We start from the raw sequence: 16,417 nt of genomic DNA on the forward strand, positions 1-16,417 counted from the left end.
AGTGACGCTCAGGTCAGAGGGCGCGGTGACGCGATTAGTGCGCGCCGCCCTCTTCCTGAACATCGGTGCAGAGGATGGGAAGACACAGCTGTGGAACGGGGAGCAGGTGACTATAGCAAGTGCCGGGGGCCGGAGAGGTGAGTATGTAATTTTTTTTTAATTTTTTTAATCGCAGCAACAGCATATGGGGGCAAATATCTGTATGGGGCATCTTATGTGCCCATGTGCAGCATGATATGGGGGCAAATATCTGTATGGGGCATCTTATGTGGCCATGTGCAGCATGATAGGGGGGCAAATATCTGTATGGGGCATCTGTATGTGGCCATGTGCAGCATTATATGGGGGCAAATATCTGTATGGGGCATCTGTATGTGGCCATGTGCAGCATGATATGGGGGCAAATATATTCGGGGCATCTGTATGGGGCCATGTGCAGCATGATATGGGGGCAAATATCTGTATGGGGCATCTGTATGGAGCCATGTGCAGCATGATATGGGGGCAAATGTCTGAATGGAGCATCTTATGGGGCCATAATCAGCATTTGTGCAGCATTATATGAGGCAAATGTGTCTATGGAGCATCTTATGGGGCCCATCATAAACTGTATGGAGCATTATATGGGGCTCCTGATTCAATGTGGATATTCAAAAACACTTAACCTACTGATGTCTCAATTAATTTTACTTTTATTGGTATCTATTTTTATTTTTGACATTTACCAGTAGCTGCTGCATTTTCCACCCTAGGCTTATATTCGAGTCATTAAGTTTTTTTGTGGCAAAATTAGGGGGGTCGGCATATACTCGGGTCGGTTTATACTCGAGTATATACGGTACATTGACAACAGTCATGTTATTTGTACTAAATGCTAAATACAATAAAAAGCATAAAGAACTGGTATTTTTGTTCACCAGACCTCCCAAAAAATAATGTATCAAAAGCCACATATATCCCAAACAAGGTATTACTGAAAGCTACAACTTGTCTTACAGCATACAAGCACTGATGCAGCTCAGTCCATGAAAGTATAGAAATGGTGCAGCTCTTGGAATTTGACAACACAAAAAACTTTTGTTTTTTTTTCATAAATGCTTTTATCGTGACAACGTGCAAACCTTAAACTGTAGATTTAGTATCCCTGTAATTGTAATGACTGCAAAATAAAGCTATTATGTATACTTACAATTGCTCATTTTGCCTTTCTACCCAGGTAATTCTTCTGTTTTTCATTAGGTCTGTGACATCACGTGATTAAAAACTGACTAGCTGAATCTTTCTAAGCTTGATGTAGTAGCAGGAGGTCAATTTTCCCTGTATGAGTCATAGTCAGTGCAAAAGTCTGTGGCGGCGTGAATAGCTGAGCAGCTTTGTCAGGAGGTGAAGAGGGGAATGATAAATGTAGAGACGAGACTTCCTATGTCTACATAAAACAGAGAAGAATTAGCTGGGTAGAAAGTCAAAATGAGCAATTGTAAGTACACAGTGCTATATAATAGGATGAATGCAATATATTAAGATGATAAAAACTTTGATGGGAGGAGGGCTTCTTTAAGAACTTTATTAGGTGGCTGATAAAGTGCTGCTAGTACATTATATGGATTATTCCTCTTGGCAAGCACCTTTTTAATAAATAAATAATACAACCCTGATTAATAATATCAGTTTGTGTTAAAACAGCCCAAGTGTTTAAAGGAATCTGTCACCAGATTTTTTATTTTCAGTCTGAGAGCAGCATGATATACTGGCAGAGACCCTGATTCCAATGATATCATTGCTGGGCTGCTTGATGCATTTTTTATACAATCACTGTTTCATCTGTTGCTGATCTAGCAGTTCTCTAATGCTGAGTTCTCAATAACCCTGCGCTGTCTGATTGGCAACTTTCTGCGTACACTGTGCATATGCAGAAAACTGTTAATTAGTGAGGGGGTGAGGTTACATAGAGCAGGAAGACTATATAACACAAGACAACTAGTCCTCTAGTGATAATCTTCTGCTGATATAACTCTGATTTTATTGAAATGACAACAATCAGTCCAGTGAGTGACACTGCTGGAATCAGGGTCTCCATCACTACATCATGCTGCTCTCAGATTATATAGTAAAAACTAGGTGACAGATTCCCTTCATGGAGATTAATACAAAAGCTTTGCTTTTTGGCATAATATCTTTTATTTCTCTCTTGCAGAAATTCATAGGACCTGGAGTATTAGAAGCTAAAGAGTGTGAGAAACCTGGCATTGCTTCCTTAGCAGATTCCCCATGTCTGTTTGATGACAATGCACCGATGTACACCAGATTTCGGTAATATCAACGTACTACTTACAAAAGGAATCTATCATGAGATTTATCCTCTCCAAAGGACAGAGACCCTGACTCCAATGATGTATCACTTACTGGGCTTCTCTCGGTAGTTTCGCTTAAGCCTCCGTTTTATCAGCTGCAGATCTACCAGGTCTCTGAACAATTTGAATATGTGTGTGTATATATATATATATATATATATATATATATATATATATATATATATATATATATATATATATACGCGCACACACACACACACGCACTATGTGAGGGGTGATATGTGTTAACCAGCCGTGATAAAAGACTGTTTTGTTTTTTGTGAGAGATGGGCGGAACCCTATTCACCATATTTTCATCTCAAGGTTGTGGCAGGGGAGTTAAGTGTTCAGCCACTGTTTTTTATTTATTTATTTATTTTTTTTCTCCAGACGTGGAGGAGCTGAGGACTTTGAGTGTTCCCTGCGGGTGAATCTTGCATGAAAAAAGACTCCACTGGACTTTATCTTTGACTTGTTCTCCTAAACCAGCAGGTGACTGGCCACAAGAAGCTGTGCCTATCTCTGCACACAGCTGAGTGAGTCAACCCCTTACAGTGTGTATGTGTGTGTGCATATACATACATACATACATACATACTGTAACAAAACACTCCGGGATCGCCTTTGCTGGGGTCAAAGGTCACGTGGTTTGTGCATTGAACTCTGAGGCGACAGCAGGTTTCCAAGTTGACTGACCTCAGGTCAGGTTTATTAAAGTGAAAGCAAATACAGAAAACAAAACATAAAAATAAATCCTAGCCTGTCCGGCGCTAACTAAACAAATACGTTGCTATCTAACAACTGGGGGGCTTCTCCCTCCCAGCTAACATTACACAGATAATGAGCACAGCTCTCACTCACGTTTGTCTCACACAGACAGGCATTCTGTGTGCCCCAGGCTGACACCTGAAACCTCCAGCTGGTCAGCCTTTATTCCTGCACTTATTAACCCCTCGGTATCCTGAAGATACTGAGCGGCCTAATTCACATAGGACAAATACCTGGGCGAGATATACCTGCCCCCGACTACCAGACCGACATGACTCTTACATATCCTCCCCCCCTGCTCAGACCACTCAGGTCGAGCAAGAATACTCTCGAAACAGTGTACTCGGGACAGGGCATCAGCGTTCCCCATCTGCACCCCGGGGCGGTGCTCCACCGTGAAAGAGTAAGCCTGCAGGGCAAGGAACCACCGGGTTACCCGACTATTACGGTCCTTGTGGAGGTACATCCACTTGAGAGGGGCATGGTCCGTGACCAGCCTAAACTTCCTACCTGCCAGGTAATATTTGAGGGAGTCGAGAGCCCATTTGATGGCTAGGCACTCTTTTTCAATCACGGCATACCTCTGCTCATGTACATTCAGTTTCCGACTGAGGTAGAGGACCGGGTGTTCGACTCCGTCCCTTACCTGGGAAAGTACAGCTCCGACACCAGTATCAGAAGCATCAGTTTGCACCACAAACTCGCTGCTGAAATCAGGAGTCACTAGTACGGGCTGAGAGCACAAAGCCCGTTTCAGACTGTGGAAGGCCTCTTCAGCCGCTGAGGACCATTTTACCATGACGGAATCCCTCCCTTTGGTAAGATCCGTCAAGGGGGTAGCCATGGCCGCAAAGTTGGGTATGAACCGGCGATAATAGCCGGCAATGCCCAGGAAAGCTTGAACTTATTTCTTGTTCACTGGTTGCGGCCAGCCCTGAATTGCCTGTATTTTGTCGATCTGGGGTTTAACCACTCCTCTGCCAATCACGTAGCCCAAGTATCGGGCTTCTTCAAGGCAGATGTAACATTTCTTGGGATTCGCCGTTAAGCCTGCGTCTCTCAGGTCATCAATCACCGCCTGTACCTTCCGGAGGTGAGCTTCCCAGTCCACGCTGTAAATTATGATGTCGTCTAGGTAGGCAGAGGCGTACTGCCTGTGGGGCCTCAAGACTCGATCCATCAATCTCTGGAACGTTGCTGGGGCTCCGTGAAGTCCAAACGGCATGTAGATATACTGGAACAGCCCTTCCGGTGTAGCAAATGCCGTCTTCTCTCTGGCCGCCTCGGCCAGAGGGATCTGCCAGTACCCCTTTGTTAGATCCAGGGTCGTAATGTATCGGGCTTTACCAAGCCGGTCGATCAACTCATCGACCCGGGGCATAGGGTACGCATCAAATTTAGAAACCGCATTCAGTTTCCTAAAGTCATTGCAAAACCGTATAGAGCCATCCGGCTTAGGTATCAACACGATTGGACTGGACCAGGCGCTGTGTGACTCCTCAATGACTCCTAAGTCCAACATTGCCTTCACCTCCCGGGAGACGGCTTCACGGCGTGCTTCCGGAATCCGGTATGGCTTCACATGAACTGTGACACCAGGCTCTGTGACAATCTCATGTTTCACTAGCCTAGTCTGGCCACTTTTTTTCGAGAAAAACTGTTGGTTCTGTAACAAAAACTGCTTAACCTCAGATTTTTGTCGTTCCGAGAGAGTCTCGGCAATCTGCACCTCCGGTACAGTCGGTGAGCAAACCGGACGGGGCAGATCCGCTGTTAGGGCAGCGCGGTCTTTCCAGGGTTTTATCAGATTCACATGATAAATCTGTTCTGGTTTTCTCTTACCAGGCTGGTGCACTTTATAGTTCACTTCTCCAACTCGTTCCATGACCTCAAAGGGGCCCTGCCATTTCGCCAGAAATTTACTATCCACCATAGGAATTAGGATCAACACCCTATCCCCGGGTGCAAATGTACGGACCTTGGCGCCTCTATCATAACTTTGCCTCTGGGCTCCCTGGGCCTGTAACATATGTTCCCTAACAAGGGGCATGACAGCAGCAATCCGGTCCTGCATTTGCGTTACATGGTCTATCACCGTTTTAAAGGGAGTGACTTGACCTTCCCAGGTTTCTTTTGCGACGTCCAACAGTCCACGGGGACGACGGGCATATAATAGCTCGAAAGGCGAGAATCCTGTGGAAGACTGGGGAACTTCCCTAATGGCAAACAGCAAATAGGGTAACAAGTAATCCCAGTTCTTCCCATCTTTGTCTATCGCCTTCCGGAGCATCTGTTTTAAGGTTTTATTGAACCGCTCAACCAGGCCATCTGTTTGAGGGTGATAGACAGACGTACGCAACTGGTCTATTTGTAAGAGCCTGCAGAGCTCCTTCATCACCCTTGACATAAAGGGAGTCCCCTGGTCGGTGAGCATCTGTTTTGGAATTCCCACCCGACTAAACACTTGCACCAATTCTTTGGCGATCGTTTTGGTAGCAGTGTTACGCAAAGGGATGGCTTCGGGATAACTAGTGGCATAGTCCATGATGACGAGGATATGTTGATGCCCACGTGCGGACCGGGGAAGGGGCCCAACCAAATCCATCCCAATTCTCTCAAACGGGACTCCAATGATAGGGAGGGGTACCAAAGGGCTACAGAACCGAGGTTTAGGTGCCGAGATTTGGCACTCTGGACAGGACTCACAATAGTTACGCACATCATTGTGTATTCCAGGCCACACAAAACAATGCAATATTCTTTCTGTGGTTTTTTGTACCCCCAGATGTCCCCCCATTATATGTCCGTGGGCCAGGTCCAGTACCTTCCGCCGATAAGGTTTGGGTACCACTAACTGTTGCACAGTGTCTTCCCCTTTTTTTTCTACCTGGTAGAGTAAATCATTTTCAAGAACCATGTACGGGTACGCTAGCCTAGTGTCAGGTTCTACGGGTACGCTATCTATCACTTTTACATTTTTCCTAGCCTGAGTCAGGGTAGGATCTTTCATTTGTTCGCTGTGGAAGTCATCCAACTGAACTCCCAAATCCAGCAGGCAGGGTGCTGGATGGCCGTCTGCCTCCGCCCCTCGCTGAGTTTCCTCAGTTTCTTCAGTTTCCTCCGTTTCCCCCGCCATAACGGAGAAGGGGTACTCAGGGTTGGGTTCAATAACCTCCCCAGCAACATCTTCCTGTGGGGTCTCATCTAGGAACTCGGGACCTCCAGATGGCATGGGGGAAGGTTCACAGCTACCGTGAAGGAGCAACTGATTCTCCCATAACTGCCAGAAATGGGGGAAATCCCTACCCAGGATTATATCATGTAACAATGCGGGAACGAGTCCCACTTTGTGTTGCACAGACCCATAGGGAGTGGAAATCGGTATGACCGCTGTTAGGTACGAGCAGGTGTCACCATGCACACACGTTACAGAGAATTTGTCAGACGAACCAGACGGAAGTGCCACCAGACTAGCTTTCACCAGAGTCACCACACTTCCAGAGTCTAGTAATGCCACAACACTTTTCCCATCAACAGATAATTCACACAGGTGTTTTGCTATATCATTTTGGCCCGCATTCACATTCACCAGCCGTGTAACCAAAGACATGCGTTTCTTAGAGTCTATAACATCGCACTGCATGGGTTCAGTGGTAACAGGACAGTTCGCAGAAACATGGCCCTTCTCACGGCAACGGAAACACCTAACAGGCCCCCTACTGAGACCACCGTCCCATACTCTCGGTCTCGGAGTGCGAGCAGTCCCGGGTTCCTCCCCCACAGTTTTTGGCGATTTTTCCTTCACCCGTAGTCGCTGGAACAGTCTTACCGGTTCCACGAGGAGAAGTCACAGACCGGGTGCTAGCGGTTTCGTCGGGAGTCCTTCTGCCACGGAATAACGCTCGACCAACTCCACAAGTTGATCCGCTGTCGTGGGATTTCCTTGGCTTACCCACCTTTTCAGCGCCGGAGGTAGTACTCTCAGGTACTTATCCAGAACGACCCGCTGGATTATCTCCGGAGTTGTCAGTACCTCGGGTTGCAGCCATTTCTTTATCAAGTAGATCAGGTCGAACATCTGCGATCGCGGCGGTTTATCTTGCTGATAGGTCCACTGATGTACCCTCTGTGCACGGACAGCCGTCGTCACACCCAGCCGGGCCAGGACCTCAGCTTTCAACCTCTCAAAGTCCTGAGCGACTTCCGGGTCCAAGTCATGGTAAGCTTTTTGGGCCTCACCGGAGAGAAACGGAGCAATTAGATCGGCCCATCGTTCCTTCGGCCACTTCTCTCTCAACGCTGTCCGCTCAAACGTTGTCAGGTACGCCTCGACGTCATCTTCTGCGGTCAGCTTTTGCCAGTATCGACTCACATGGATCCTCCTGGACTCTGCTTCCGGGTCAACCTCAGGCATGCTCACCAAGCGTTGCGCCACCTGTTGGAGAAGCTGGCGGTCTGCAGCCGTCATGTCCAGTAACTCCTTCAGCTGTGCGGCCATCAAGCGATTAGCTTCCTGCTGTGCTGCAGTGGCCTGCTGCTGTATGGCAGTGGACTGTACTAGGGCTTTCACCACGTCTTCCATACTGTCGCCTGTGCCACGCGTTGCCCGCGTTCTCCACCACAATGTAACAAAACACTCCGGGATCGCCTTTGCTGGGGTCAAAGGTCACGTGGTTTGTGCATTGAACTCTGAGGCGACAGCAGGTTTCCAAGTTGACTGACCTCAGGTCAGGTTTATTAAAGTGAAAGCAAATACAGAAAACAAAACATAAAAATAAATCCTAGCCTGTCCGGCGCTAACTAAACAAATACGTTGCTATCTAACAACTGGGGGGGCTTCTCCCTCCCAGCTAACATTTCAGAGCTCATGAGCACAGCTCTCACTCACGTTTGTCTCACACAGACAGGCATTCTGTGTGCCCCAGGCTGACACCTGAAACCTCCAGCTGGTCAGCCTTTATTCCTGCACTTATTAACCCCTCGGTATCCTGAAGATACTGAGCGGCCTAATTCACATAGGGCAAATACCTGGGCGAGATATACCTGCCCCCGACTACCAGACCGACATGACTCTTACAATACATACATACATATTTGACACTGAACAATTATCGTTATGGTCTCTGTCAGGAAATAACATAGGTGGTGCTTAGCGGCGATAGAAAATAGTCCAGTAATACAATATGAAAATATGGAGAAGAAAAGCGTCACGCATCATAAGGGTCTTGGTATCTTCAGCAGCTGACATGTTACAGGAGAACGCTGGTGCATGTAGGCGATGACTTTCCTGCGATCGTGTGCTTCGTATGGTGTAACGAGACAAATAAAATTACCAAGGTGCTTATTACTTACGGTGAGTTCTTTTCTTCTCCCATATTGTATGGGCTCAATCCAGCCCCACCTGCACCATTGATTTATAGTCTTCTGTCTACACTTTAGACAACACTGACAGTGGAGAGGGACATGGTTAGCCGGAGCTTTTGAATATCAATGACTGCATATCTGATCATTGATAGGACTAGCAGAGCTGCAGAGGTTAAAACAGTGATTTATCAAAGCTACATCAAGGAGCCCAGTAGCATCACTGGATTCGGGGTCTTGGCCCCTATACCATGCTGCTCTCAGATGCGGTATCATAAATCTGGGGACAGAGTCCCTTTAATAACTACTATTTAATGGTTCTGTAGTGATAGTGGCCTCTTTCATCAGACATGATCTTCCATCAAACAAGTCCATGGAGCCATGTAACGCAGATTCAGGATTTCTCACTATGATGTCGGCCAAGAGAGTGTGTGAAAAGAGTCTTCTTCCTGCAAACGATCATGCCATTCTGAAAATAGCGGCTTTAGAAGAGGAGCTGCTGCAGCTCCGAGCACAGATTGCCGCAATCGTTGCCCTACAAGAGTCCAAAGCCGCACAGTCTCGTAAGCCATTAGTGTCTCCTTAGTAATCCCTTCAGGGGTTAAACAGGCCAAACTTGCTATTTGGTGTGATTTGATCTCTTTTTGTTCTCAGATACAGAATCGATGTGCTCATTTGGCAGCCCAGGGAACGCCCTCCCACCGCCATCTTTAGCTTCTACACCACTTTCCGCACAGTTCTTCCAATGTACAACACCAGTAGCTCCACCACCGCCACCTCCCCCTCCTCCGCCACCTCCAGCCCCACCGACCAAACTAAACTCTGCCAAATCTGCACTCGATCTAATAAGAGAGCGTAAAGCTTCGCACAAGTGCAGCCCGACGGAAAGAGCGGCCTCAGAGAAGGGCAACGTGGAGAAGCTTCCCAGCATGATGGATGTGCTAAAAGGCATGAATTCCATCAAGCTTCGGGTGGTCGAAAGGTAAGATCAGATATAGATTCTCTTTTATTACAGACAGCGTGAAATAGTATGAAGGCGAAAACTGCAAAAAATAAAATAAGATCCAGTGCATGACCCGGCCAACCCCCTTACGGGTTTTATTATACATGTGTTTTTAACAGCTCTAAAAATGTTCTTGTCTGGGTGTTCAAATAATTTTAGCCCCTTTTTTTTTCTTTCCTTTGAAATAATAGTTATTACCATGGACTGAATGCCTTTTATCTGATGAGAGGTTGGAAAAGTTGGGCTTGTTTAGTTTAGAAAAAAAGACGCCTCAGAGGAGATCTCATTTACATGTATAAATATATGTATGTGTGGTCAGTACAGAGGACTGGAGCATGACTTATTCCTTCCAAGGACCATACTAAGGACCAGGCGGCACTCATTATGGGTGGAAGAAAGGAGATTCCGGCAGCTAACCAGGAAAGTGTTCTTTACAGTTAGAGCAGTCAGACTGTGGGATGCCGACCACAGGAGGTAGTAATGGCAGACACTATAACAGCTTTTAAAAAAGGGCTGGATGATTTCCTCAGTACACATAACATTGTGGGTTATAGTTAATTTAGTGACAAACAATGTATACCGTATTTTTCGCTTTGTAAGACGCTCCAGATTATAAGACACACCCCAAATTTTGAGGAGAAAAATAGGAATAAAAAACTTTTTTTAATTAATTGGTGGTGCTTCTTATAATCCATGCATCTTATTGCTTACCGGGGGTGGTGGCTGCGGTGAAGCCGGGTCCCAGGGTCGCTGCTGGAGGAGGCAGGAGTGAGGCGTTGCTGCAGGCTGGGATGAGGAGGTGTCCTGTGCTGCGAGGGGCTCTGCCGACATTTTGTGAAAGGCCAGAGCCCCCTGTCAGTTCGTCCATGCTTTCCTGTGCAGTGGACATCGGGAAAATGGCCTCCGGGAGGCGGCGCATGCGCAGATGGAGATCTTGGGACCAAGATCTCGAGAGATGAGATCTCATCGCTGAAACACGGTTGGGGAGAAAGGTTGAATTTAATAGACCAAGGACTTTTTTTCTTTTTTCAAGCTATGTAATGTTTATATACAGGACACATTTTGTTTTCAAAGGGGCATGGCTACAAACAAAGATTCAAACTGGCAGTATTTCGCTCTCTTTTTTTACTTTTCTTTTAGTTTTGTTTTATTTATTTAATAATGCCCCCATAAGGTCATAAAAATGTTTGGGGGGGGGGGGCATTTTACATTTTAATATATATATTTTTAATAGTGATTTCCCCTATAACTGTGGTTGTTACATTAGCCCCAGTTGCAGGCGAATCTCAATCTCCTAGCTACATAGAAGCTCCTTTCCATCTGTACACCCAGAGATCCCATGTTTACTGAGCCTGGAGGGAGAAGCACAATCAGTGCTATAGATTCCTAATCGATAGCACTATGTATGCAGAGGTTGAGCAGGTACACGGGTAATAAACCATGTTTACCATCTCTCTGGGAAGCCTTGCTGTGTCCAACTTCCCACCCCATAGAATGTCAGTGCAGAGTAATGTGTGGACCGCCCAGATGTGTAGTCTATGTGCAGTCCAGCAGTAGTTAAAGAAGACTTGTCAGCAGATCAGAAGTGACCAGTTTCTGCTCCTATTTTATTTCCCGCTGCTCTTCTGAGTATTCTGCTTTTTTTTTTTTTTTTTAAATCTGCCATATGAATCCAGAAAAATTTAACTTTTTTTTTTCTTGCTAATTTTTATGTTCTTTATCAAGGTTGCGTGGTTCACAGGAGCAGGGGCGGAAATACAATCAGTGCAGCTGCATCGGGGCCCGGAGGTGCAGGGGAGCCCTTGCAGGCACAGGCGTACTGCCCTATACTGTTTGACCCTGGGCCCTCCAACTCCCACCCATAATCATTCTGGTACCCAGAGCTGGGGCGAGGGCGCTGTGCCGAGAGTTGGAACTCAATCAATTGCAAAGTTGAAACTAACTTATGCAAACATGATCTCAATATTATGTTAGATTTAACATTTCAGATTAGTCTGTCCCTAATTATTAACGTGTTGTACTAGTGCCAATAATAGTGTCTTAGACATGTCTTTTCCGAAAATTGAATGAAACAATTCTTATTAGACCTAGCCGCAATACATGAAAAATGGCTTGTTTGAAGATCTAAGTTATAGCCTGTCGGCGCCTCTGTTACATAGTGGCAGTGATGTTTGTGGTCACTACTTTTTCCCCTTAGATCCCCTGGTGGGACACCCATAACCAGGAAAGACAAGAAGAGACGTTCGCTTACTGATCCCACAGACCCTGCAGCCATTATAGCCAGAGCCTTAAAGCAGAAGTTTGCACACAGAAATGGTGATGACTCTGTCGATAAAGAAAATAGATCTCATGAGGAGTCTCCGTTCTCCAGTCCTGAAGCCCCAATGGTAAAACTTTTACATGACTAGCAGCAAAACTTCCATTCATGATCTTTCATCTGCCTTATTTTCAGTTGGTCAAACAGCCAACTACCCGCCTGTTGTACTCGGTGCCAGCTCACAGCAGTCACCAACCGCTGCTGCCGGTGATTCAGCTGCTCCACATCAACAGAGCAGCTCTTCTTCTTCTTCTGTCACAGGGCGTGATTGCCGACCTTATGCAGTCAGCAGTCATGCCCCATCAAGAGACCAGAGTAAAAGAGAAGTTGCTGCTCTGTCGACGTGACTCCAGCAAAAGCCGCTGAATCGCCGACATGAGCGGTCACCGCTCTGTGTCAGCAGAGATCAGTGCCGGGGACAATAGGCAGATAGCTAGCAACTATTGGCCTGTTAGTTCTTTGACCCATACTTTAAAAAATAAAATAAAATAGTCCTGGATAATCTCTTTAACACTATATACTCTGCAGCAATATCTATTGTGTGAAGTGGTCATAAGACTAGGTCAACTGTATAGCATGGTCCGTTACTGTATTGGATACATGGGTCTGTAGCAGCCCACCGCCGCCCCATAATTGGAGAATCACGTAAGATGTGCCAATTTTGACGCTTTGCCTTCGCTCTTCCTGATTGCCCTGGTGCGTTAGCAATTAGGGTAATGGTAGTTGGGGTTGGTGACTGCTGTGATTTGTCAAAAATCACATCTGGCATCAAGCCCTTGGGTTAGTAATGGAGAGGTGCCTACCAGACACCCCCATTACTAACCCGGTAATGAAAGAAAAAAAGACAGGCAGAAAAGTAAACTTTATTTAAAAAAACACTCCCCGCCATGTTCCCTGGTTCACCAATTTATTTTTGGGGAAAAAAAGAAACAAAAACCCAGTCTGGTGCACTACAGTCCTGGAAATCCGACGTAGTCCACAGATGGAAACCTGAAAAAAAATGAACGAGAAATAAAGACAAGTCATTGTAGCTCGTTCACCAATTTATTAGAGCGAAAAAAAATCCCACGCAGGGCCGATGTAGTCCATGGTGTTCTCAGAAAACAACGCTCATAGGCTGTAGCAAGAGCCACTCCGGGTCCCACTGCGCTCCACGAGTCCCGTCGGCTCTGAACAGAGGTGGCCTCAGTAAACCATCAGAGTTTCATGGCCCCATATAGTGCATCCTGGTATATGGCCCCCTCCATCCTGGTATATGACCTCCTCCATCCTGGTATATGGCCCCCTACATCCTGGTATATGGCCCCCTCCATCCTGGTATATGACCTCCTCCATCCTGGTATATGGCCCCCTACATCCTGGTATATGGGCCTCTGCCATCCTGGTATATGACCTCCTCCATCCTGGTATATGGCCCCCTACATCCTGGTATATGGGCCTCTGCCATCCTGGTATATGTCTCACCCATCCATTCAATGTATAGAAACAAAGCAGTAAACATTTGTACTTCCCTTCCCTGCACTCCCACTCAGCACTGAGTCCACTGTCAGTCTGTTCAGAGCACAGCACATGGATGATCGCACTGCTGTGCCCTGAACAGGTCGGCAGTGAGCGGTGATCTCAGCATGTAGTGTAATACTAACAGGCTGTAACCACTGCCGCAGATACTCTCCTGAGACCTGTGCTCTCCGGCACCTTCTCTCCTCGGCTGCTCAGTGCTCCTCTCACGGCACGCACTAAGCACTGTGCGCAATGATGGGCAAAACCAAGCTCACAGCGTTTGCTGTGAGCTACAACAAAATGGCCTCGATCGCCTCTCACAACTGTGACCTGGACAGCCCAGGGGGCAGCTATAGGCTGGAATAGTGCCCCAATACAATAGATGCTGTCATCTGACTGCAGGCTCTTATGCCCAACGGTTTGATTCGCTGATTGATCCTTCACGATTTTCCTAGTGTACTGTATATATGAATGTATATCTGTTCTAACCTTTCCTATGTTCTCCACTTGTAGTTTGGGCGCCACCTGCTAAAGCCTATTGGGAAAAGAACACAGAAGGAAATTACAAGAAAGCAAGTCCATGTCTGATTTCATGGATATGTTTCAGAGGTTTTTGGGAAAACGTGAAAATCTGACAATTACTCCAAACTACCCAATGTACCAGACAGCTCCTCTTTTTTTATTTATTCCTTAGGATTGCCATTGGAAGGGTTATCTTACTGTAAAAGTCTCATGGTTCTGCTGTAACACTTGATTCGGAGGGCAGAGAATTTCAACATATATATCGTTTTAACTGCTTAAAATAACATTCTGATAAGTACCAGTTTTAATTGGCTAAACCATAAATCTTTGATGGGTCGGGTTCCACCCGTCAGAAGAAGGTCCTTTGTCCTCTTCTACAACCGTAATACGTGCTTACACTTTGGTCCTCATATTCTGACGTGATGAGACACTCCGGCATGCTCGGTGGTCAAGTTCTAGTGGCTACCACACCACGGCAGGAGACTATTGGGCATGGGTCCTATTCCATATCAGAATGCTAATTTTCAGGTTGGTTTATGCAATATATGTACATAACACCACAAGAGATGACAAAATCATGATATATAGTAATATAGTACATTTTTTTAAAATTATTTTTTTATTGAAATGCATTGTATTTAAGATTAAAAATACTTTTGGGGTTTTATTTTTCACTGTTTGGCTGTCGCAAGCTCTTTGTTTTCCTGCAGATTCAACTTTGATGTGGTCTGAGAGAAGTTCAGAAAAGGACAGATTATAGCTCTAAAAGCTCTCCCCTTAAGACATTTAGAGCGAGCTCACTGATGGTCACTCGGTTAACTTATTCTGCAGCCAGCAACAGACAGTGCAACACAGAAGCAAATTGTACAATTTTGTTTCATAAACATAATTGCAAAAATGATTTTTAGCCTCAAATACATGCATCGAAGTAAAATAAAATGCACTGAAATGCAGACAACCCCTTTAATTAGTTTGCAAAAGCTCTAAATCAGGGTTGGGCAATTAATTTTGCCATGGGGCCGCATGAGAAATTGGGATGGTTTTAGAGGGCCGGACTAATATAATTACCGTATTTTTCGGACTATAACACGCACCGGACCATAAGGCGCACCCCAAATTTGGGGTGAAAATTGCAGAAAAAATGATTTTTTAATAAGATGGGGGTCCGTCTTATTGTCTGAATTTACAGTATCTTACCTGAGGGCTGGCGGTGGCAGAGCAGGGTCACAAGAGGCATGGTGTCGGCAGAGGTGGGGTGATGCGGTACGGCGTGCACCTGAGCAGGGTCCCTTCCTGCTTAGGTGGGCGACGCCACGGCCTGGTGTCCATGGGGGGGTTACAGCAGTGGTGTGGCGACGGCAGAGGTGCGGTATGGCGTGCTCAGGGTCCCTTCCACCGGTGAGGTGACGCAGCGGCCCGGAATGCAATGTGAGCAGCAGAGCCGGGTTGAATATCGTTGGCGGCGGCCATCTTCCCGAGGCCGCACGTGCGCAGATGGAGTGCTGTGCTTCACGGGGCTTCAGGAAAATGGCCGCGGGAGGCCGCATGTGCGCAGATGGAGATCGCGGTGGCCATTTCCCTGAAGCCGAGATCTAAATCTGCAAACTCGGCTTCAGGAAAATAGCCGCCGTGATCTCCATCTGCGCACACGCGGCCTCCCGCGGCCATTTTCCAGAAGCCCCGTGAAGCACAGCACTCCATCTGCGCATGTGCGGCCTCGGGAAGATGGCCGCCGCCAACGATAAACAGATGATCAACCCGGCTCTGCCTCTTGTGACTGGTGGCATAATGCTGCCTCCGGTCACAAGAATGATTGACACAGCCGGGAGCCAATGGCTCCTGATGCTGTGTCAATCACATCCTGACCCTGGACTCTGGAGGAACTGTATACGCTGCAAGCGCATACAGTTCCGACAGCGTGTGGATGAGCTCGGGGCCTTCACTCCAGCCGCCAGCGGTCCTCCTCAGAAGCGTCGGGCGGCTGGCCGAGCGGGGGCGGCTGTCAGAAGTGACAGCTAGCTGGCGGGCCGTTTAAAATGATCAGGCGGGCCGGATGCGGCCCGCGGGCCGCATCTTGCCCAGGTCTGCTCTAAATGGAGGCGGGGAAAAGTGTAGTGTGAGTACATAACTATCCAGAGTAATAGCCACATGCAGTTTATAAATATGTGTGGAAAGCTCTTAAAGTAGCAACGGAAAGCCTGCATGGAAAACCGCTTCATGGTGTTATGTACAGACCAAGGTGATGAAACTTCAGGGTCCTGTTAGTTGCTGATTTTCATAATGAATAAATACTGTGCGTGCAGAATTGCACTTAAAAGGGGTTCTCCCGGAATATAGTAAAATTGTCCCCATCACATAATTCAAACACAGCCCATACTAGTCATGTCAGTACGGGCTGCAGTGTAAAGAAACACTGTTCCTGAAACCTTTGTCTCAACTGACAAGAGCTACATCATACCTCCGTGATCCAATGAAAAGTGTGTGACAAGAGGCACACTAGGCTTTGCTAGATAAAAATCGTGTGTGTGTCACACAAGAACCCATGCTTTTTATATGCTTTTACTTATAAGGCCATGTTCACATGATGAGCTTTTG

The 16,417-nt window shown here is 46.6% G+C and overlaps 1 protein-coding gene across 1 annotated transcript in view; it reads left to right on the forward strand.

Annotated features, from left to right (window-relative positions):
• Window positions 1-15,262, forward strand: part of MTFR2 (mitochondrial fission regulator 2) — a 22,996-nt gene extending 7,734 nt beyond the window's left edge. Inside the window, exons 5-9 of the mRNA XM_077289307.1 lie at window positions 2,195-2,310; window positions 8,829-9,043; window positions 9,135-9,462; window positions 11,681-11,870; window positions 13,814-15,262. Coding sequence (XP_077145422.1) covers window positions 2,195-2,310; window positions 8,829-9,043; window positions 9,135-9,462; window positions 11,681-11,870; window positions 13,814-13,888 — 924 coding nt within the window. The 3' untranslated portion in view covers window positions 13,889-15,262. The remainder of the gene's footprint in view (window positions 1-2,194; window positions 2,311-8,828; window positions 9,044-9,134; window positions 9,463-11,680; window positions 11,871-13,813) is intronic.
• The last annotated feature ends 1,155 nt before the right edge of the window (window positions 15,263-16,417 follow it).

This window comes from Ranitomeya variabilis, chromosome 2 (assembly GCF_051348905.1).
Source record: "Ranitomeya variabilis isolate aRanVar5 chromosome 2, aRanVar5.hap1, whole genome shotgun sequence".
In the NCBI taxonomy this organism is placed as follows: domain Eukaryota; kingdom Metazoa; phylum Chordata; class Amphibia; order Anura; family Dendrobatidae; genus Ranitomeya; species Ranitomeya variabilis.